Source organism: Puma concolor, chromosome B1, assembly GCF_028749965.1.
Source record: "Puma concolor isolate L17-30 chromosome B1, mPumCon1.1.hap2, whole genome shotgun sequence".
Lineage (NCBI taxonomy): Eukaryota > Metazoa > Chordata > Mammalia > Carnivora > Felidae > Puma > Puma concolor.
In genome coordinates, this window is record NC_141670.1 from 163,224,533 (window position 1) to 163,246,356 (window position 21,824).

General features: G+C 43.1%; 1 protein-coding gene across 1 annotated transcript in view; it reads left to right on the forward strand.

The window, feature by feature from the left end:
- KDR (kinase insert domain receptor) overlaps positions 1-14,132 on the forward strand; it is a 48,052-nt gene extending 33,920 nt beyond the window's left edge. The window contains exons 23-30 of the mRNA XM_025921387.2: positions 2,242-2,364; positions 2,516-2,627; positions 2,820-2,919; positions 3,308-3,413; positions 4,515-4,666; positions 9,716-9,815; positions 10,551-10,636; positions 12,452-14,132. Coding sequence (XP_025777172.2) covers positions 2,242-2,364; positions 2,516-2,627; positions 2,820-2,919; positions 3,308-3,413; positions 4,515-4,666; positions 9,716-9,815; positions 10,551-10,636; positions 12,452-12,674 — 1,002 coding nt within the window. The 3' untranslated portion in view covers positions 12,675-14,132. The remainder of the gene's footprint in view (positions 1-2,241; positions 2,365-2,515; positions 2,628-2,819; positions 2,920-3,307; positions 3,414-4,514; positions 4,667-9,715; positions 9,816-10,550; positions 10,637-12,451) is intronic.
- Positions 14,133-21,824: the final 7,692 nt, after the last annotated feature.

Genomic DNA, 21,824 nt, shown 5'->3' on the forward strand with positions numbered 1-21,824 from the left:
GTGTAGGGATTTCATGACATCAGTTCATGTGATCAACACTTACTGAACATCTACGAAGGGCAGGCGGTCTTGTAGGTACTAAGAAGACTGTGTGAACAAACAGGCAAGATAGGAGTTCACGTCCTATCGGGTGGAGCAAACGGTGAACAATGTAAACAAGTCAAATACATAGTAGGTTGGATGGGAATAAGCACTGTGGGGAAAAATAAGCAGGAAAGGGCTATAGAGTATACAGGACTGGTATGTTTGTGTGTGCATAGGCTTCTGTGTTTGTGTACATCAATTTTAAACAAAGTGAACAAGGAAGGCTTTATAAGAACGTGACATCTGAGCAGTGACCTGGAAGAGGTGAGGGACTGAGCCTTGCAGATATCTTAGCATAGGAGAGTGTATTTTTAATTTATTTTACATTCATCACCATCCATCAAAAAGTATTTGTTAGTGGTATAATTAGAAACCAGGAAGGACAGGCCTTAGATGTGAGCGATTAAAAAAGCTAAAATTAGAAAAGTAGGCCAAACAAAGACTGAGGTGGGGACGTGACAAGTTACAAATATTCCAAAGGTTGTAAACACCACGGATTCCAGCCTCTGGAAAGGGTAGAATGGATGGTTTTATATTAAGCAAGAAAAATTCAAATTAAGTTTCAGGAAAAGGGATCAGTTGACAAAATGCATTTGCTGCACCCTCCTGGTGGGGGAAGAAAGACTTAACGTTTTTGCTTTTGTTTCTAAATTAGAGTGAAATCTCTAACCCATTTTTCTCTGAATCTGAAAGCTTGTCACAGCTTTTCCAGCCTCCAGACCTCAGATGTTTCTGTGGGGGGAGGTCTCGTCTCCTTTTTCCCAAAGGGAAGGATTTTCCTATGGAGAAAGGCCCTTTGCCTTTCTTGGAGATTCTGATTTTATTTCACTATTTTTTTTTTTTTAAAGACCAGAGCCTGCCATTTGGTCAGGATATCTTTCGACTGGGAAGGGAATCGGGCAGGGGACCTTTAACTTTTCTCACATCTGTCGGCTGGTTTCTTGAACACCACCTGGTTGTTAGACTAAAAAAAGGAAGCTCTTTGGTTGGGGGAAAAGTAGGGAGGACTGCCTGTTTTTTTGGAATCTCCTGTCTTGCTCGGTCATGCTTGCCAGTGTGCTTTTGAATATGCCTCTTTCATTAAAAAAAATTTTTTTTTAATTATCAGTTTTTGAGAGAGAGAGAGAGAGAGAGAGAGAGTGAGTGTGAGTGAGTGCACAAGCGGGGGAGGGGCAGAGAGCAAGGGAGACACAGAATCCAAAGCAGGCTCCAGGCTCTAAGAGGGTCAGCACAGAGCCCAATGTGGGGCTCAAATTTACAATCCGGTGACCGATTGAGTCACCCAGGTGCCCCTGAATATGCCCTTTTCAGAGGGAAGTACTATACAGACTCAAGGTGTGGGTGTTCAGCAATGCCTGGCTCCCATGGTCACTCCTGCATGGACTTCAGAATCCTCTGAGCCTTTCATTCATTTATAAGTGTTCCCTGAGACTCTATTTCCTCATGAATCTACCAGGTGGAGCTAAAGTTGCTCAGTAGTAGGAGGCCACATGACGATGTGGGATATCGGGAAGGGAGAAACTGAGCAAAGGAAAAGAGTAGAGAGAAAGCAAGAGGAACTCACTTTTCTTCTTTGGTGCGCCTGAGAGCTAACTTGACCATCGAGAGGCTGAAATGTCTTTTGTAGACCTTTATGATGATCCAACAATTTGAAAACAGGATGAGCCCCACGGGGCATGGTTTATCAGAGCTGCTCAGCTTCAGTTCCGTGTAGAATGGGGAAACCAACAAAGGGCACCAAACCGATGAGAGCCCCTTGTTCCTGGTTTCCGTGCATTCATTCGAAATAACTTCCATTCTAGGGCCTCCTTAGAATAACAGGTTTTAACCGTATATGGTGCCAGGCCAAAGGGATATGTGGATGTGACCAGAAACACATTCTTAATTGTGTCCAAGAGAAGTCTATTTATGACTCCATGATCATACTATAACTTAATTATTTAATTCCAGAGTCTGGGGCTGTTTATGGAATAAGCAGATGTGTGTGTCTCAGCGAAAGTCAGACTTTTTTCCTGAAGTGTTGATGAAAGACATTAGCCCAGTGCTTGTTAATCAGTTAGTTTTCTGATGTGGATTTTTTTGAGCATGAGGTCACAACAGATGCAGAAGAGATCAGCTGTTCTGAAACCTAACACACACACACGATTCTTTTTGCAGTGTATCCACAGGGACCTGGCGGCACGAAATATCCTCTTGTCGGAGAAGAACGTGGTTAAAATCTGTGACTTTGGCTTGGCCCGGGATATTTATAAAGATCCAGATTATGTCAGAAAAGGAGATGTAAGTTTCAAAGATGAACCGATTGATCTGTTAAATTGCAGGATCCAAATTCCTCTTTGCAAGCTTCAGGACCTGTGTTGGGAACAAAGGAAGTTTTTTCTTCAGATATGTGCTAAGTTGGGTTCTGATTCCTTGTCTTCTACCCTCTTAGGCTCGCCTCCCTTTGAAATGGATGGCCCCAGAAACAATTTTTGACCGAGTGTACACAATTCAGAGTGATGTGTGGTCTTTTGGTGTTTTGCTCTGGGAAATATTTTCCTTAGGTAAGTCACTTCGTTTTGTCCCTCCATCCATATTCCAAATAGAATGATATAAGTCAGTGGCCTGACACATATATATATATATATATATATATATATATATATATATATATATATGATGTTCAAGAATTAGGCTGAGGGCTTTCTATAAAAGAAAATCAAATCAAGTAATGTCCTATTCCTATTTTATTCTAGGTGCTTCTCCATATCCTGGAGTAAAGATTGATGAGGAATTTTGTAGGCGATTGAAAGAAGGCACTAGAATGAGGGCCCCTGATTATACCACACCAGAAATGTAAGACTTTCTCTCCTTTCTTTTCTTATAAAAATTCTCCCTGCCCAGAAGACTTTTCATGATACAGACCTCTTTTATGACCCAGTCTGTGTCCTACTTCTCTCTGGAAGTCTTCCTTGATAATCTGAAGTAGAGAGTCATCTCTTCTTGAAACAACAACCCTATATCAATACCAACCAGTTAGCTCCTATTAGATGTTGATTTATAGCATTTTCTGTACATGATACTCCAAGTGTAGGACTCTGTGTTTTATACAGTGCGGTGTTACTGTTTAGCATCTGGGCTCATGGTGGACGTTTCATAGATGTTTACTCGTTCAAGTGTTTATTTTCAACATCAGATGGGGAAGACGGAGGCAGTTAATGACATTAGTGTTTTGCTTCTCTAGGTACCAGACCATGCTTGACTGCTGGCATGGGGAGCCCAGTCAGAGACCCACGTTTTCAGAGTTGGTGGAACATTTGGGAAATCTGTTACAAGCTAATGCTCAGCAGGTTCGTGACCTCCACCCAAGAAGCGTATACAAGGGTTCCTCTCCTCCCTAGATCTCACGGCCACCACGCTGTCCTCTCAGCCACTGAAAAAGGAGCCATATTCTTGCAGATCTGAGCAGCAATGCTTTTTTAAAATCTATAATTTCTCTTTTAGATAGATGAGATCCTAATGAGGTCCTAATCCATAACCTGGGAGCAGACCACTCGTTTCTCCTGATGTATCTTTTTGTTGTCTTCAGATGCTCTCCTAAAGTTAAAAAAAAAAAAAAAAATCGTTGACCCACAGAATATCAACAATGGGTGGGATTTCAAGGAATTTAATACACTGTGCAGGCAAAACTGCATCTGAACCCTGCAAAATACAAGGCATTTTTCTTAGTAAAATCCCAGGCCCCCATAACTTTCATTGGAGGATTTTAGAATTGTTAACCTTTACCATTAGAAAGTTATTTAATCTCCAGTCAGTGCCTCTTACCACCAGGAATGGAAGCCAATTTCCTCCTGCTTTTCTTTTGAACAGGTAGGGAACAATGGGTCAAATCTGTTTTTATCAGTAAACCTTTTGAACGTTTAAAGGTATCAAATTGCCCTTTATTTCTTTCTCTTGATGAAATAATGTTAAATTGTGCAACCTTTTCTCAGAAGACCCATTTTCCTGCACATTTATTGCTTTTCTCTAGCCTGTCATCAGATTTTCCATTGCCTTGAAATGTAGAGGCTAAAATTGGATGATCTGCCCTTTAAAAGACCTGGCTCGCGTAGGTAGGGCTTTGTGAAGAAATGATTCCTCAGCTCTCCGTGCTTTGCCGCTACGCGTATGGCCCCAGCCTGCTTTGTCTTCCTTGTAACCACAGTCCTCTGTGGCTCCCTTACTCATCTTGTTTTTACGTTATCTCTTTCACCGTACTTTCATATACGTGTCCCTTTCAAGTGCCCTTTTGTTTTTGACAAACCATTTTGAATGTTGTCTTAAAGTTCTGCATTCAGGTATGAAAGCGACCTGCCCGCTAACCGAGAAGCCCCCTTGGCCTTTGTTTCTCATGAAAAGGCTCTTGAGGGGCTGAAGACATAACAATAGCATCGCTGTGTTTGTTGTTTCAGGATGGCAAAGACTATATTGTTCTCCCGATATCAGAGACTTTGAGCATGGAAGAGGATTCTGGACTCTCTCTGCCTACCTCACCTGTTTCCTGTATGGAGGAAGAGGAAGTGTGTGACCCCAAATTCCATTATGACAACACAGCAGGAATCAGGTACTGTATATGGTCAACATCCCCTAGGGGAGCTGGCATGTCAAGGTTCTTTGGGGAGGGGATGGAAGGAAGGCGTTTTCTAAAGCTGCTGCACCCCACTTCCACATTTAACCTTAGCCCCAAGTCTGCTATAAAGGGAAGTGCTCCTTGAAGAGGGCCGGGGTAGGTGAGTTTCTTCCCATCTGTGGTCCACATTGCTGCCATAGCTGTTCCGTTAGAATTCTAAGCCCTGCAGCTGCAAATAGCTGGAATGCCATAGTTTGTTAATCTCCAGAAAAAGAGGCCAGTTTTATATAGACATCTGTATTTAAATTATCCCCATGTACTCTTTTATTAATGTGAATTAAACGGCTTAGGAAAGATTCAGGAAGGAAGAGTTTTATGCATATATGAAAACACGCTTGTGCCTCTCTGGCTAGGGTGCAGTCTGCCAGGGGGATGTGTCCTGAATTTGACTGGACAGCACATCTTCCGAAGCCCCTCCCTAGTCTGATTTTCAGCATTTTATTTGCATAATGGGACTTCCGGGCTTATTTGAAACACATGCACTGCAGTCCTCGCCTGATTTGTAAAGGGGTTCTGAAGGCAGCTTCCTTTCTTCTCTCTCCCAGCACCTGTGCATGAGGCAAGAGTCGGTATGGTTTCTGCCATATAATAGTCAAATTGTCTTTTCCTAAGCCTGGGACGTCGTGTCTTTGCTTTGTTTCTTTTCCCACTCTTGTGGGTGTTTTCTTCCTGTCACTGGACCCCCTGACAGCACAGTCCAGCCTGCCCTCTTGAGTGTGCTGTGGCTGCAGGGAGGGGGCGCGGAGCTCTAGGTCCGCCAGGCTGCCAGGGGGTGGGGGAGGAGGCCCCCTGGACCCCTTGACCCGTGGGATCCCACAGCGTGGTGGGAACACTGCCGGAGTGGGTAGAAGCTGACAGGAGAGCTGCCCGTTGAATCTGTGTCAAGAACTTTCAGCATTTCTCGAAGAACTTTTCCTTACATTATCAGATTTTGCTCACGGGATGACTCTCAGCGTTAGGCAAGGTAGAAACTATGATCTTTTCTTGATGTAGATGTTGAATGTGAGGCTCAGGGCAATCGCTTGGTGGAAAGAAAACTTGGTGGTTAAAGATCCAGATTTTAGAGGCAGGTAGAACTGGTTGGACCCCAAGTATGTCTCTTAGTGACCTGGCGCACATCTTCACTGGGACCCAGGTGAAGACACTGGTGTTCAAAAATTATTATTTTGAGAATTACATGGTATATTGTATTTCTAAGTGGCTGGCACTCAGAGCACTCAGTGCACGATAGCGATTAAGCAAGCTGCTTAAAATCGCATCTCCCAGACAAATCCAGTTCCTCTGATACCTGTCTGAGTCCTATTGTCTGCCACACCCAGTGGGACCCTCAGAGAGAAAAATTAATGAACTGAAAACCAGTAATTCCACTCTCACGCTTAAAAACCTTTAGTTCAAAGAGCTTGGGTGGCTCAGTCGATTAAGCGTCTGACTCTTGGTTTCAGCCCAGGTCACGATCTCACAGGTGATGGGATCGAGCCCTCTGTGCTGACAACGTGGAGAGACCGTCTGTTTCTCCCTGTCTCTCTGCCCCTCCTGCCTCCCCCCCCCCCAAAATAAATAAACTTAAAAAACAAAACAAAACAACACCAAAACCCTCTAGTTCAAGCTTGGCTGGCCTTCTGGGGGTGGTAGTTATTCCTGCAACATCACTGCCTTCTGCCCGATCAGAAAGCCATTTGATCATCAGCCATATTCCTTGGGTTTTTTGTGACCAGGTGGAGTGAGGACCTGAGCCGGCAGCCTCTTGGCTCGCTTGGACGCTTTGCATATGGTGCCAAGAGTCGATGAGGTCATGTTGGTGTAATGGAAGTGCCGAACGCAATGCCGGATCTAAGTCAGGGCTGCTAACACTTATCCCCAGAAGCATGGACAAATGTGACACCACACTCTGAGCATAGGCCTGGCTCCTATTTTCTGTCTGTGATTTTCGAATTGGTCTTTTCCAGTCCAGTTTCTCTTTTAGCCAGCCATAATTTGAAAAATAAAATGGAAATTGGAATCTTTTGTCGGCACCCCCTCTCAGCTGCCTCCACCTTTTTTCCTTTTGTAAAAACAAGACTCCACAGTCACAGTCGAATCATCGGGGTTAAAAGAAACCCAGAATGGAGGCATCTGCACATGGCACACCTCATGCTGAGGCTCTCTTTGGGTTCTGCTTCCCCGGGGGAAGACCAGAGATGAGGCTGGGGTGCTTCTCGGCGGACTTGTTCTCTCTCCTTTTTCACATTTCCAGTCAGGTCGGAAAGCTGAGGAGTCTTTCTCATTCGTTTCCTCTTTATAGTTTTCAGCCTCCTTGCATTATGAATAGAGCTGGACAGAGGCACTGCTGTGGGCACCGACCTCCTGATCCGTGGCCCCTTTAAATTATTTAAAAATATTTGTTCAACATTTATTTGGGGAAGAGGCTGAGAGGTGTGTGGGGGAGGGGGGAGCGGGACGGATCGCTGGTGTCTAGACTCAGCTTTGCCTCTAATTTCCCGTGTGGATCAGCTCTGGCCCCAAGTTTGCATGCCTTCTGCAAGAAAACACATATTAATTGGACTCATCTTTCCATGAGGGCAGTTTGGGGACCATCTGTGCTTGCTCCATCATTTCCCCAGGGAGTTTCACCTCCTACTCCAAGCAGCTTATCAAAGATTTCTTTTCTCTCCCAGAGAAAGGTTTTGGCACATACCATTTTTCTTCATTTTGGTTAATTGCTGGTGATGATTAAGCGCTCCTGTGGATTGATGTCTGGGACTGCCTCCTGGCTAGATGTTCCTGAATTTGGCTGTGAGATCAAATTGCTTGAAATGAAACTGTCCTTTCTCCACCTTCTCTCTGTCCGCTCCCCCGCCCTGTTCCCACCGCGTGGTCAGTGGGTGCGTGGGAGAGAGCAGTGCTGTGCACATAGTAGGTGCTCAACAAAGACTCGAACAATCACGTCCATTGTTCTTTTCTACTTTTTCCTTCCTGCTACTTTTCCAAGGGAGTCAGTGTGGAGTAGGGTAGCAAAACAAAACGAAACAATGGGCTTTAGAATCTGAAGGCCAATTTCATATCCCAATTCTAGCCATTTCCTCCCTAAGTCTCAGCTTCCTCGACTTTTTTCCAAGACAGCTGCATTATTGCCCAAGCTTACCCTCTCTAGTTGATTCTATATCCTGAATATCTCTGGGATATGTCTACTTCTCCAAACCCTGTCGGCATCACCTTTCTTAGGCTGCCCTACTTTCTCCTAGATACGTGGAAAAGAGCCCCCTAATTGGTCTCATGGCCTCTGTTTTCACCTTCCTGTACCCAGAGCCATCTTTCTAAAGGGCGCATCTGACTTTGTTAGTCTCAGGCTTCAAATCTTTCAGTGGCTGCTTATAACCCTCAAAATAATAATCCAGATATTTTAGTTTTGTGATTTTGAACAAGTTCCTTAACCTTTTGATGCTTCGGTTTCCTCATCAGAACTTGGGATAATAATACCCACCCCTGACAGGTACCATTTATGAAGGTGCTATGAGATAACAGTTGAGGAGCATTTTAGCACAGTGCCTGGCATGTGGTAGATTCTCAGTAAAGGATTCCTGGATCAGGGAATGAGCAAATGAATGATTAACTATATGGTACCAATAGTTTTTGGCAATAGTCCGGACTGGACTCAGGAGAGGTGGGCTTTTCTCTCTCTCCTTATTTATTAGGTCCTCCTTTAGGTGGAGTTTCCTGAGGGAAGATGTCACTGGTGAACCTCATTCTCTTCTCTCCGTAAGGGGAGGAACCAGCCTCCTGGGGCAGGGGAGGGAGACTCGATTTCCATTCTCCTCCTTTGGCTCAAGCAAGTCCTCACTCCACTTGGTCACAGAAGACACAAAGAATACGTAACATGTCCAGGAGCCTGCCTGGTGGGCGGGGGGGTGGGCAGTATGCAGGGACAAGCGTGAAGAGTGAATTTGCTGTCCCTTGCTGTGAAACAGACGGACTTCCTTTCTCTCCACTTGGGCTGTCGGTGATCTTAACAGGATCACTCAAGACTCACCCAAAGCCACATGGTAGGGAAGGAGCACCCCCAGAAAACAGGTGATATGGTGTCTGACAAGTCCCATTCTTTGAACTCCTGAAGGAAGCTGTTATCCTTTGGAATTCAAGGAGGAAAACAAGCTTTGGCTGATAGGGCGTCGTTCCTTCTGAGAACATTTGCCACCCACCTCATCAGTCCTCCAGATATCTTTGTGAGTGAGGGAGAGAAAGCTATTACCAACACATTTTAGAGGCAGAGCCACCGAGGCAGAGAAATATTCACGACTTTCCCAAGTATGTGTAGTCAGTGGTAGACTTTGAAATAGACACAATATCTCATGACTCTTAAACCACACTGCCTTTTCCCAAGACCAACAGTTCTGTGGGCTGAAAATAGGGGATTGTGAGACAGCCCGCCATCCCATCTACGCACTAAGCCTCAATTACATGCAGAAGGAGGAGGTTGACTCCAGATCCTGCTGGGTTCAGTGTCCTTTCCGGAACCCAGGTGAGATTCAGTAAGATCTTCAGGTGTCTCCTCTGCCCATCTTTCACTGAATGGTTGCTCTGTGAGCGTTACCTAGAAAAACGTTTCTGGAGATGGCCAGAAAGATGTGTAACGCTCGGCAGTGTGTTGAGAGCCCGGTGGAGGAACCTCAGGCCATCAGGAAGCCAAGCAGAAGGCAGTTGATCACTTGCTTTGCTGATGTTGTCTTTAGTCCAGCCCTGGTCCTTAGAAATATGATTCAAAGGAACGGGAGCTCATCTAGGCCCCTCACTTATATTATACTTTTAAATAGGCTTTTACAGGAAATTAAGCCTTCAATGTGCGCTAGCAGAGAAAGATTTTTGTTTTGTTTTGTGTTTCTTTTTCCAAAGGATGTTTTGAAGGTTGCTATTAAACTTGTGGTTGAAAGATAATGAACTTAGGTATCACTTTTGGTATCTGCAGCCAAATATACCACCACTAAAATATAAATATTTGTTCTTTTGCAGTCAGTATCTGCAGAACAGTAAGCGAAAGAGCCGGCCCGTGAGTGTAAAAACATTTGAAGATATCCCGTTGGAAGAACCAGAAGTAAAAGTAATCCCAGATGTAAGTACATCTTTTAAAAATAGTCTTAAAAACAATACAAAGGATGAAATGTTAGCTAGATAAATATTAGCCTAAGCGTTAAGAGTCTTGGGGCCTCATTATAAGGCTGTCCTTGAGGGTATGTGTCATGGGCTCATTATGGAGGTGGCACTGATCAGCGCCCCCCTTGCTTTTTACCTAAGTACAGTCCCTGGCCCAAGTTTCTAGACAGTCTAGTGCCATGCACAATTCCACTCAAGTGTAAATAGTATCGTTGAGAAAAGAGGGATGGAAACAGGTTTCCTCAGCTGCTTCTTCCTAAATTCTTTTCTTCCGGGCCTGGGTTTACTCTACTAGGAAGTGGTTGTGCTCCTTGTAGCTTGTACAGTTTTGGGCTATGATATCTTCACCTCCCTCTGTTGAACCCTGGAGAGTATTGTCTGATAGATGGGTTAAGAAATCAATTTAATTGGAGCTCCTGGGTGGCTCAGTCGGTTAAGCGTCTGACTTCGGCCCAGGTCATGGTCCCACGCTTCGTGGGTTCGAGCCTCGCATCGGGCTCTGTGCTGACAGCTCAGAGCCTGGAGCCTGCTTCAGATTCTGTGTCTCCCTCTCTCCCTGCCCCACCCCTGCTTGCACTCTGTCTCTCTGTCTTCCAAAAATAAATAAATATTAAAAAAAAATAAATAAATCAGTTTAATTAATTGGTCAGTGTGCACACTCATCAATTGTGCCATCTCATTGTCTCTTAAAAAGGACAACCAGACGGACAGTGGTATGGTTCTTGCATCAGAAGAGCTGAAAACCTTGGAAGACAGAACCAAATTAGCTCCATCTTTTAGGTAAGGCTCAGCCACATAGAAAAGACAAAGCTCAACAGGAATTTTTGGAAGGAACTTAGGACTTTTTGTAGAGACAGTTTTCCCTTTTTGTGTCTTTGGTAGGTAGTCAGATTTGCATCAGCTGAACCAATAAAGAACTGAAACTAATCAAACAAATAAATTACCTGGCATACCTAAAAAAGAATCTGAAATTCATTAGGGTATTTGGTCAGTTTTTATGAGAATTTATGAATACCAGGGTATTTTTATATTTATGTGGTCAGTGGTTTGTATGGTACTGGCTAAATAACAAAGATCATTGGATGCAATCCATCAAATTGAGATGATAAAAATCTTTGTGGACTCCGAAGAATTTTCAAACCTGTACATAAGTGAGTGCATCTGTCTTTAGAAGTATGATGTATATAAAAAAGAAAAAAAAATTAAATTAAATTAAAAAAAAAAAAGTATGTATAAAAAATAAGCCAGTATCTATTTGTTTGAGATACTTAAATATTATTGGCTGGCTTATTTGGCTTATTGTTATTATTGGCTAATTTGTGGGGAAAATACAAAATTTCATTTTGAATATGATTTTCCCCGTGTGGTTTTGTAGGAATTTGTAGTTGTTTTGAATAGACGTATCTGCTTTTAACCTAACAAATCAATGAAAATCTGTGTAAAAATAGCGAGATGAAGAGCAGTTACCTATTTGTGAATGAGCTCACTCTAGGTAAGAGTAGAGAAGACTTTGATCTACTTGTAATAGAACCATTTTATAAAATGGGAATACCTACGGGTTATGAGGGATGTTCACTTAAAGAAAACAAAAATAAAATGAGCCACTGTGCAATTTTTTGTTGGATTTAGGCCCAAGGTAAGAAATTGTTCGAGCCAATCATGTGTTTCACTCATTGATTTAAAATGTGTTTATTCAGCAGTGACTGTGTGCCAGCTACGATGCCATTGTTTGAGGCATTAACCTCATTTGACTGAGGTTGGATTGAAAGAGAAATTGTATTTCTAGTTATTTGAAATAACTTTCAAACCATATATGAACATAGAGTGAATGAAATATTTTTTTGGTAGTTTTTAACACGGATAATTTGGTAAAACACGTATTCAGGGGGGAAAAGACCCGTACCTCAGAATGGTTTGAGAAAATGTAAATCCTGAAGTTTTACGCTTTTAGGCTTGGACATGATTATGGTTTGTCGTGATGCCATGCCACTGAAAACATTCTCTAGTTGCTGCTGAGTGATCCAGGCCCCCAGTCCTTCCAAAGAATGTGGTTTTGAGGAGTAAAAAGCAGGTTTTGACAGTCTGGCTTGATTGCACACACACGCTTCGACGTATTCAAGTTTAAAGTTGCTCAAGAACTTTATTAACACCGTGCACATGCCTTGTAATCCCTAATTGACAGTGTGAGGAAAACAGAAGTGGACTTTCAGAACCTCCCAATTTCCTTTCCCATCATGAAAGAGTCCCTTTGGCTCCTATCATTGTATACAAACCTGTCAATCTGCAAGGCCATAAAAACGTTCCGTTGGTTGGAGCCTTTGCATAACTCAGGAGAACTGCCTTTCATCTCCTCGCAGCCTTGAAAGACTTGGACCTGAATAGGAGGACTTATCTGAAACTACTAGCTCATGCTAGTACCTGAAAATAGACATTGTCCGAGTGAACCTGATACGCTGATTAGCAAGTGGGAAAGATAGGGGTCGGTGTCTCCAGGGAGATTACAGCCCCCCCCCGGGGTCGAGAACGGGGTTAGGATGCGAGGGGCAAGGACTGCCTTCTCTCCGCCAACTCATTTGGTTTCCATGTCTTCCACAGTGGACTGATGCCCAGCAAAAGCAAGGAGTCCGTGGCATCCGAAGGCTCAAACCACACGAGTGGCTACCAGTCCGGGTATCACTCGGACGACACAGACACCACTGTGTACTCCAGCGAGGAGGCAGAACTTTTAAAGCTGGTGGAGATTGGACCACAAGCTGGCAGTGCAGCCCAGATTCTCCAGCCTGACTCTGGACCCGCGTTGGGCTCTCCTCCTGTTTAAAAGGAGGCACCCACGTCCCCCACTCCTGGAAATCACATGAGAGGTGCTGCTCAGATCTTCAAGTGTTGTTCTTTCCACCACCAGGAAGTAGCCACATTTGATTTTCATTTCCTAAAAAAGGACCTCAGACTGCAGGGAGCCAGTCCCCTAGGCATTTCCTAAGAAGATGTTTGTGACTCAAGAATGTGTTTGTGTTTTCTCCCAGTGTTGACTTTCTGTTTATGCGTTGAGAAAGCATGTCTGATGCCTCTTACTCTGGGTCTCTCCGTGGGTTATAACAAAAGGAGTTCAAGGAGTGGCTGCATCTTTCATGAAGTGGCAGGACCCGTCTCTGTAAAACCAGAAGATAAACCAGGTGATGTGAGTGCTTTAGGTGTTGAAGATGGGAAAGATCTTGAGGGCTGAGTCTGTCCGAGAAGCTCTGTTTGGGACACGTATGGGTCCTCAGCCAAGTCTTACGTGTGGGGTTTGGGTTGGCAGAAAGGAAGATGTTGGCTTGCTCTGAGAGCGGACCGGAGCTTTCAGATGCATTGTGTCGGCCCTGGTGGAGGTGGGCACGGGGTCTGTTAGGAAATGTAAAGGCTTCAGACGAGGTTACTGGTTTTAGAAGGTTGCGTGCTCTTCCCCGTTGGGCTAAATGAGAGCTCCTTGGGCTGTTTCCGACTCCTAATGAGAGTTCCTTCCGGACTCTTACGTGTCTCCTGGCCGAGCTCCAGGAAGGAAATGACGCAGCTCTGGCTCCTTGTCTCCCAGGCCGATCCTTTATTCAGAATGCCACAAAGAAAGGACATTCAGACGGAGGCTCCCTGTCGTGTGGAAGCGTTCTGACTGTATAAACCAGCTTCTGGTTTCTTCTGGATGAATACCCACCTATCTGTCCTGATGCGATATGTCTGAGCCTGAATGCAGTAGGTTCCGTATCAAGCTGTGGTGTCAAAGCTTCAGGAAGGATTTTACTCTTTTGTTCCTTCTCCCCTCCCTGACCCTTCCCTCTCTTCGCACCCCTGATCGGTCAGCATTTTAGTAATTTGGCCTCTACACTCTAGTCAAAGCTGATTTGGTTTGTTCACTCTCTGAATGACTGTTAGCCAGATTTCAAAATTATTTTATCACCAAAGGTTTAACCCCATCTCTTGTATTATTTAGGCTTCTAACATGTAAAGCTATTTCTACTGGTTTCTGCCCTTGTTCTTTCCTTTTTAAAAAAGAAAATGTATTTTTCATTTGGTATCATAGTGTGAGATGCTGGAACCATGACTGTAAAACATGCTGTGGCACATATATTTATAGTCTGTTTATGTAGAAACAAATGTAATATATTAAAACCGTATATTATATATGAGGAACTTTGTACTATTCACATTTTATATCAGTATTATGTAGCATAACAAAGGCCATAATGCTTTCGGCAATAGATGCCATTTTATTAAAAAAAAAAAAACTGAAAAACTCCAATGAGTCCCTTTGCAAGGTTGTGTTTCTGTTCTTCTCATTTTGCTCACTTCTAAAGTGGAGGAGGGGGCGTCAGAGATAGTTGCCGTGTGGTTTTTCATTTTTGCTTATTTCCTTATTCTTATAAAGGATATTTTCGTAAAGTAGTTTATATTTTTGAAACCAATAAATGTATTCTCAGTAAAAAAATAACACAACAGTGTAATATGATCGCAGCTGTTTGGAGGGAAAGTACTTCTGCCTTTACCCCTTCCTCTTTCATTGCACAAATAATTCACGCACATGTGAACTCTCATTATATTCTGAGCATTTTCGAGATTCTTAAAACATGGATGGAGAGATATGTTCTAAGCACTCTAACAGTATTTGTGGCCTTCCAGTAAACCCTGTGCCTGTCACTAAAGCCAACCATGAAAATCAGAGAGTGAGAGATCCTGAGACAGGTGGCCAGACCCAGGCACTGGCGGGAAGTATGGAGCCTACTTGTCGTTTTCAATGGTGTTTTACTCTATACTTAAAGTGTCCGGACATCAGACCCAATGCCGCCATTTTGAGTGATTATTTTACCTGAATTCATTGTGTGATTATCTAAAAATCACTGGCATCCATGAGTGTCCCTACTCTTTGAGGTATTTTTTAATACAAGAGTTGTAATGTTTAGATAGTCAAATACACCTATCATTTTTTGTGGCTTCTGGGTTTTTTAATCTTAGTGCAGAAGTTTTTCTCAATGCTAAAATAAGTTCTCAATGTCCTCCTATCACACTTATGTCCGTGTGGCATTCATTTTTGTATATGGAGTGAGGTAGGAATCTAGCTCTGTTTTCTTCAAGCGGTCATCAATCATGGCAGGACCACATTAAATATACCTCTTGATTAAATAACCTCTTTTCCTCCATGGTTGGGGAAATACACGTTGTACCATTTTCAAACCCTATCATCTCATGGAGGCATTCTGTACAGCTTTATGGTGGAGAAGAGGGTGGCCATGGGTGTCTGTGACTCCCGGGGCAGAGCTTACAGATGTGGGCTGTTGGCCGGGATTAGTGGGTTAGGGTCTCTGACAGACTTTGTTTCGCTATCCATCAGGCCTGACCTCATCTTTCCCGTTAGGACGGTGTCATCCAGTAATGGAATGGAAGAAGAGTCTAGGCGGTTCAAGATAGAGACGACCTCATAGGAAAAGAGAATTTTCTTCATTTTAGGAAAAAAAGAGATTCTGTTTCTCATAAGCAGCCCCTGGCGCTGTCTCCAATGCCTGGAATTTGGATTCAGCTGAAACTTCACACTTTATAAAGAAATGCTTTCAGCACCTCAGGCAGAATGATTAGGAGGTGAGGTTTGGCGCTCTCCTTCCTCTCTCTGTCTTCCAAGACCCTTGTTCTCAGCTCCTTTTCTCTCCTCATTTGCCCCTGTATTGAAGAGAACCTTGTTGCCTTTTTTTTTTCTTAATTTTTTTTTCAACATTTATTTATTTTTGGGACAGAGAGAGACAGAGCATGAACGGGGGAGGGGCAGAGAGAGAGGGAGACACAGAATCGGAAACAGGCTCCAGGCTCTGAGCCACCAGCCCAGAGCCCGACGCGGGGCTCGAACTCACGGACCGCGAGATCGTGACCTGGCTGAAGTCGGACGCTCAACCGACTGCGCCACCCAGGCGCCCCCCAGGCGCCCCCCCTTGTTGCCTTTTAAAGTGCTTCCTTCATGGTCTTATTTTCAGAGCTTGAATTGGAGACATTTGGTGTATTTTAGGTGCGGCTCCGTCCCCGCTTGGCTTCTGGCCCCTCGCCTTCTCTCCCTTTTCTTGCTTTGTTCTTCTGCCTCCTTTCAAACTCCTCTGGCCCTTCACCTTCTGTTTCTCTCTTTCCACTAACCTTCCTCTGCTCTGCTCCCTCTGGCTCCACCCCCTGCAGCCTTTCTCTTACATCATGGCAGGACAGAGAGAGCTGTGGGGGATTTAAGTTCATTACCCCACTAAGTTTTCCTATGAAGGCACATTCCTTTGTCTTCTTCAATGAAAGAAAAGTAAAAGTCCCAAACCCACAACTTCGTAGTTAACCCTATTTTCCTGTTTCCCCCAGCAAGTCTTTTTACCTCTCGCTCACGTATCAGTCTCCAAGATGATACAATGTAGGCAAACCCAGAAAATTAAAGCCTTTGAGAGACTGGCTTTTCAGATACATCTTTGCACGTTTGCATGCCCTTTTCCTGTAGGGGCAGTAGGCATATAATGTCTATGCTTTCTCCCATACGTAGTAAGCACCACTCAAAGGGGGTTCTAATCTGTTTTTATAACATTGCATTTTCTTTTTTTTCCCTCTCTTTTTTTAAAATTTAAATTCAAGTTATTTAACATGCAGTGCAGTCTTGGCTTCAGGAGTAGAACCCGGTGATTCATCTCTTACATATGACACCCAGTGCTCATCCTGAAAAGTGCCCTTCTTAATGCCTATCACCTATTTAACCCACCCCCCCACCCACCCTCCTTCCAGCAACCCTGAGTTTGTTCTCAGTATTTAAGAGTCTCTTATATGATTTCACTCATATGTGGAATTTGAGAAATATAACAGATGAACACAGGGGAAGGAAAGGAAAAATAAGAAAAACAGAGAGGGAGGGAAACATTGCATTTTCTACATGAATTTCTTCCACATAAGGGCTTATACATAAGTGAAAATCTGGGCAGTCCTTTTTTTTTTAATTTTTTAATGTTTATTTAATTTTGAGAGAGAGAGGAACAGAGTGGGAGCGGGGGAGGGGCAGAGAAAGAGAGAGAGAGAGAGAGAGAGAGAGAGAGAGAGAGACATAATCCAAAGCAGTCTCCAGGCTCTGAGCTGTCAGCACAGAGCCCAAAGCGGGTCTTGAACTCATGAACTGTGAGATCATGACCTGAGCCGAAGTCGGATGCTTAACTGACAGCCACCCAGGCACCCCTGGGCAGTCTTTTTTTTTTTTTTTTTAATTTTTTTTTTCAACGTTTATTTATTTTTGGGACAGAGAGAGACAGCGCATGAACGGGGGAGGGGCAGAGAGAGAGGGAGACACAGAATCGGAAACAGGCTCCAGGCTCCGAGCCATCAGCCCAGAGCCCGACGCGGGGCTCGAACTCACGGACCGCGAGATCGTGACCCGGCTGAAGTCGGACGCTTAACCGACTGCGCCACCCAGGCGCCCCCTGGGCAGTCTTTTTGAAAGCAGTTTTAAGTCCAGTTGTTTTGGAATATGTTACAGAATTCTCTTAGGTGATAAAGAAATTTAAAAAGGCAAAAAAAAAAAAAAAGTCATTTACTCTGGGTTTGATGAGCATACAGAGAAGTGGAAGAATCTAGGAGGAGGACCCAGAGAGAAGTCAACAGCCAGGGTGGCCAGAAGCTCTGGAGCGACCCTAGTAGAACATACCAGTCCCAGCAGAGGTCTGCTCAGAAATAAGGGCTCTGAGTTAGAAAAAAGTAGTCTAGGGACGACCACGGAGAAGGCAACTATTATGGTAAACTGTGATTCATATCAAACAAATATTAGTGAGAAGACATCAAATTGTGCCTTAGATTTTATTTTCTTCACAATACTACGGGTGACCTCTGGGTAACTTCTTGGCACCATTAAATTGAGTAGTTTCACTCAAATGTGTTTGGTTAAAAAAAGGAATGAAAATCTGTGATTTGGTTTTTTTAACTTTGACTTCATTGGTTTATTTCAAGGACTTTAGAACCTAGGACCAGAGTACTTAACCGATAACAGACGTGCTTACTAACACCAATGAGCGCGTACCCTCATACCTTAATTGTTTGAAGCTCAACTTTTAGATACATTGCAGCAGAAAAAGGGCAGGGAAGAAGAAAACCGGACTTTGCTCCAGTATTGTTCCATTCTTTGCTGTGTTCGTCCTCTCCCTTCTTCAGGAAGTGACATTTAGGGAGAATAACCTCAGGAACGTGGGTGGCTTCTTCAGCGTTACAGGTTCTCTCAACTGCCTGAGCCCATGTGGAGCTCACAGGATATGGGGCACAGAAGGACTCATCCAGAACCCTCTGTGCTATCATGGAGCATCTCTGAAGCTGACATGCCTTATCCCGACAAAGGAGGTTGAAAACATTCCATTCGTTGCCACAGAGAGAACTTGAATGGAAATGAAAACCCAGATGCAAAATAGGGAATTCTGACTAGATATAGGGTGAGCGATGATATCTCACCTTTGTCCCCTCTCACTGACAAGAAAATTAGCAGATGGTATCTTGCAGCACATGTTGGGGGCAAGCAAATCGAACCCTTGCATAGAAATCAAGTACCAAGATTCAAGTACCTTGCTACTAAATTTTTAAAGCGAGTAATATTTTATTTACTTGTTTGTATTTAACTATACTTACAAGAAGCTTACAATGCGTCCGATACTCTTTTTTTAAAAGTTTATTAATATTAACTCGTGTATTTCAAAAGGACCTTAAAGAAAGATGGAGGCATCACAAGGGAGACCGGGTAGGATACATAAAGGGATCCTCACTGATGGTTTCCAGGAACATTTGGTAGGCATTTGTGATGTGCAGATCACCTAAGCAGGCAGTGGTCCGAACTATTCCCTTAGCTACATGGGTCAAGAGTTATCAACAGGACCATTGAGAGGAGGAACCCCAATCTTACTCCACAGCTCTCTGCATATCCCTATGATCTCGCCTTAAATTGAGTACAGTTCTCATTATTGGCACATTCTTTATTCAGTCCTTCTTGAGTAAAGACCTGAGTTCAAAAACCTTTTTAGGTATTATAATACATTGATTCCACCATGGTGGGGGAGGGGGAACTCAACCTGACTTTAGAGTCAGGGTACGCAAGAGAAAAACCAGGTAAGAAGCCATCACAGAAGGCTGAAGAAATTAGGTTTATATTTGTCTGGTTCGCCTCATGTTGCAAAATTTGCATTTGGCTTGTAAAGCGAGATGAGATTCTGATAGGGCTCCAGAATTCCATGTTGGCAGGCATTGTATAGCAACACAGAAGGAATCTTTGGTTTCATCATAAGTAACATTGCATTGTCCTTTATACTACCGCTCTACATTATAAACTTTTCCAGTAGGTGAAAATGCAAAGTACAGAGAGAATACATTCCATCACTGTTGTTAGTTTTACTAGGAATTCTTCAAGAGGGATTATTTTATATAATGACTTCTTCTTGGGCATTTCAAACTATTATCAGGTAACATGCAACATTTCATAAGCACATCTGTTTCACAGATCAAAGTGTACTCCTGGATAAACTGCCCCGAGAAGCTTTTAAGTAGCCTGTGCTTGAAGTCCATAGAAGTGAATTTTCTTTTTATTCAATCATCGAATAGATGATTGTGCCTTTCCCCCCCTCTCTCCTGTGTGGTATGGTTGGCAAATTGCCTTGAGGATCTGTCACGAAGACAGAAAAAAAGATCCTCATTCTTCTCTTATCACCTTATTCATCAGTGAATTTCTGTGTTCTGCCCAGCTTTCGTTCTCGTAGTCGTTTGCACCAGAGGAGAGCTTTTCTTCTTTGACTGAAGACCAAGGCACCAGGATGTCATGCCAGAAAACATTCCTGAGTCAGATCTGACAGAATTAGTTACTAATGTTAACTTAAAGTACAGTGAGAATTAATTTTGGATGACATAGGTATTACAGTAAGTTTAGTCATGACGGAACAGAATTTCTAGATAAATATATATTAATGGATTTAACTCTCATTATGCTTCTCTGCTTCATGGTGATAGATATTTCAAGTAGCCCTGCAGTCGCTCAGACCCGAGTAGCTGGAAGAACAGAGAACCAACCTTTATCATCTACCGTGGGCCCAGCATGAAGCAATACACTCCTCAGATATTACCTCATTAAATCCTTGCCATAGGCCCTTGTGTTAGGTGCTATTATCAACATGTCACAATCGAAGATTGGCAGTTAAGATGTGACGCCCCAGCAGGCAAGGTCATGCCAGGATTAAATCCAGGCTACTTATACCTTGGGGACATGTTCACATTTGAGATAGAAACTAGGATGGAATCTTCTATCTTGATGGAAGGCGGTGAGCTGACCCATCCTCTGATAAATCAACTGACCAAACGAAAGGTACATGTTAAGGTGACATGGTACCTTTAAATGTCTTAGTTAATATGTGCTGACTTCAATATTCCCATCTTTTAGGCAGCCTTATCTATAAGATAAATCCAGGAGACAATGACTAAATGTAAAAGCTTCGTGTTGCAATAAACTTCTAACTGCCAGAGGACGAGGAAAGAAAGTGTGTTACTTAGTAGCTGTATGGCCTTGGGTGATTTACTTCACCTCTTTAGCCTTACTTTCCTCATCTGGATGAAGCTTGAAGGAGATATGTGTGCAAAGCACCTATCACCCTACCTGATAGGTGGAAGGCATTCAATAAAGGTTACCATTATTTTATTCTTACGATGATGCTGGTGATAGGTAAGTTAGGTAGATTGATAACTTGCCGAATGACGTTTCTCAAAAACTTTTAGTTAATTTGCCATCGACAAACTCGACGAGGGTCTAATGGTACTCACTGCTCTCCCTGGTACGTTATGTTTTAAAGCTTGCATAAGGATTCTCATAGCATGACGAACAAATCGCTGGATGACAAGTGCCTGGGAAGACTGTAATGTGATAGAGTCAGGATTCGGAAAGAAGTCACCGGTCAGAATTGAAAGGCTGAGTCAAATAAGTCAATTTGATTTTTCTGCACCATGTTTGGGCTGGGGCACCATAGCTCAGTGACAGCTTTAAATTGGTTAACAAGTATCAGTTTGGCAAAATTGGTTAGACAATGAATGACCAATATGCTAAAACTCAGTTTGTCAAATGATCGGTTTGCCCAATGATTAACTCATCAAGCTATATGTACCATTAAACGCAAATCTTTCAGTGTTACTTATAAAGTTGACAACAATTTATATGGAAGATTTGTATAGGTGATTTCTGTGACGCTGTAATGGACTGGTTGTTACTCTGTCTTCATAGCAGAATTTTGTAGAATGCTCAATTTTTGAAAAGTTGATGGGCATAGGCTTAAATTTCCCATGGATATATTTAACTGTTTTTCAATTATTCATTCAAACTCACCGATTTCAGCAAGGATTCTATTATATATTGCCATTAATATGAAAATTCTGTGAAGGGATCCAAGCTAATCATATCGGTAGGAAGTGATGAGATTTTCTTACCAATTGCTAGAAATGCCAAATTAAGGTTTATATGCCAGTTGAAGCATTGTTGAAATGACATTCAAAAGGAACCAGAAGAACTCAAAAGTGGCTGGCGTGATTCCATTATATTAAGAATGTTACTTCCATCCAGACAGACATTTTTGTCTTTTTTCTTCACGGCTTTATCTCCAGGGCCTTGAAAAGTGCCTGACAATAGTAGGTTCAATATTTGGAATGCAAAGATAACATCAGTCATTTGGTAAATAGAATTTCAGCCAACTGGTCCTCAGCAAATTGATTTTTAGCACTTTAGCTCACACACCTAGGCACCAGCAGGGGCAAAAACATGCAGGGCTTTTTATTGACTGTGTTTTCAGGGTATGTTGGGATTTTCAAAGAGGTGAGGAAAATTTTAAGCTGTGTAACTAAGCAAATACGTGGAGACCAAGGGAGGGAGTCATCCCGCTGTCTCCAAGCTGGTCAGATCCACTTGGATGCTGATGCTCCATTCGTGTAACCACATTTA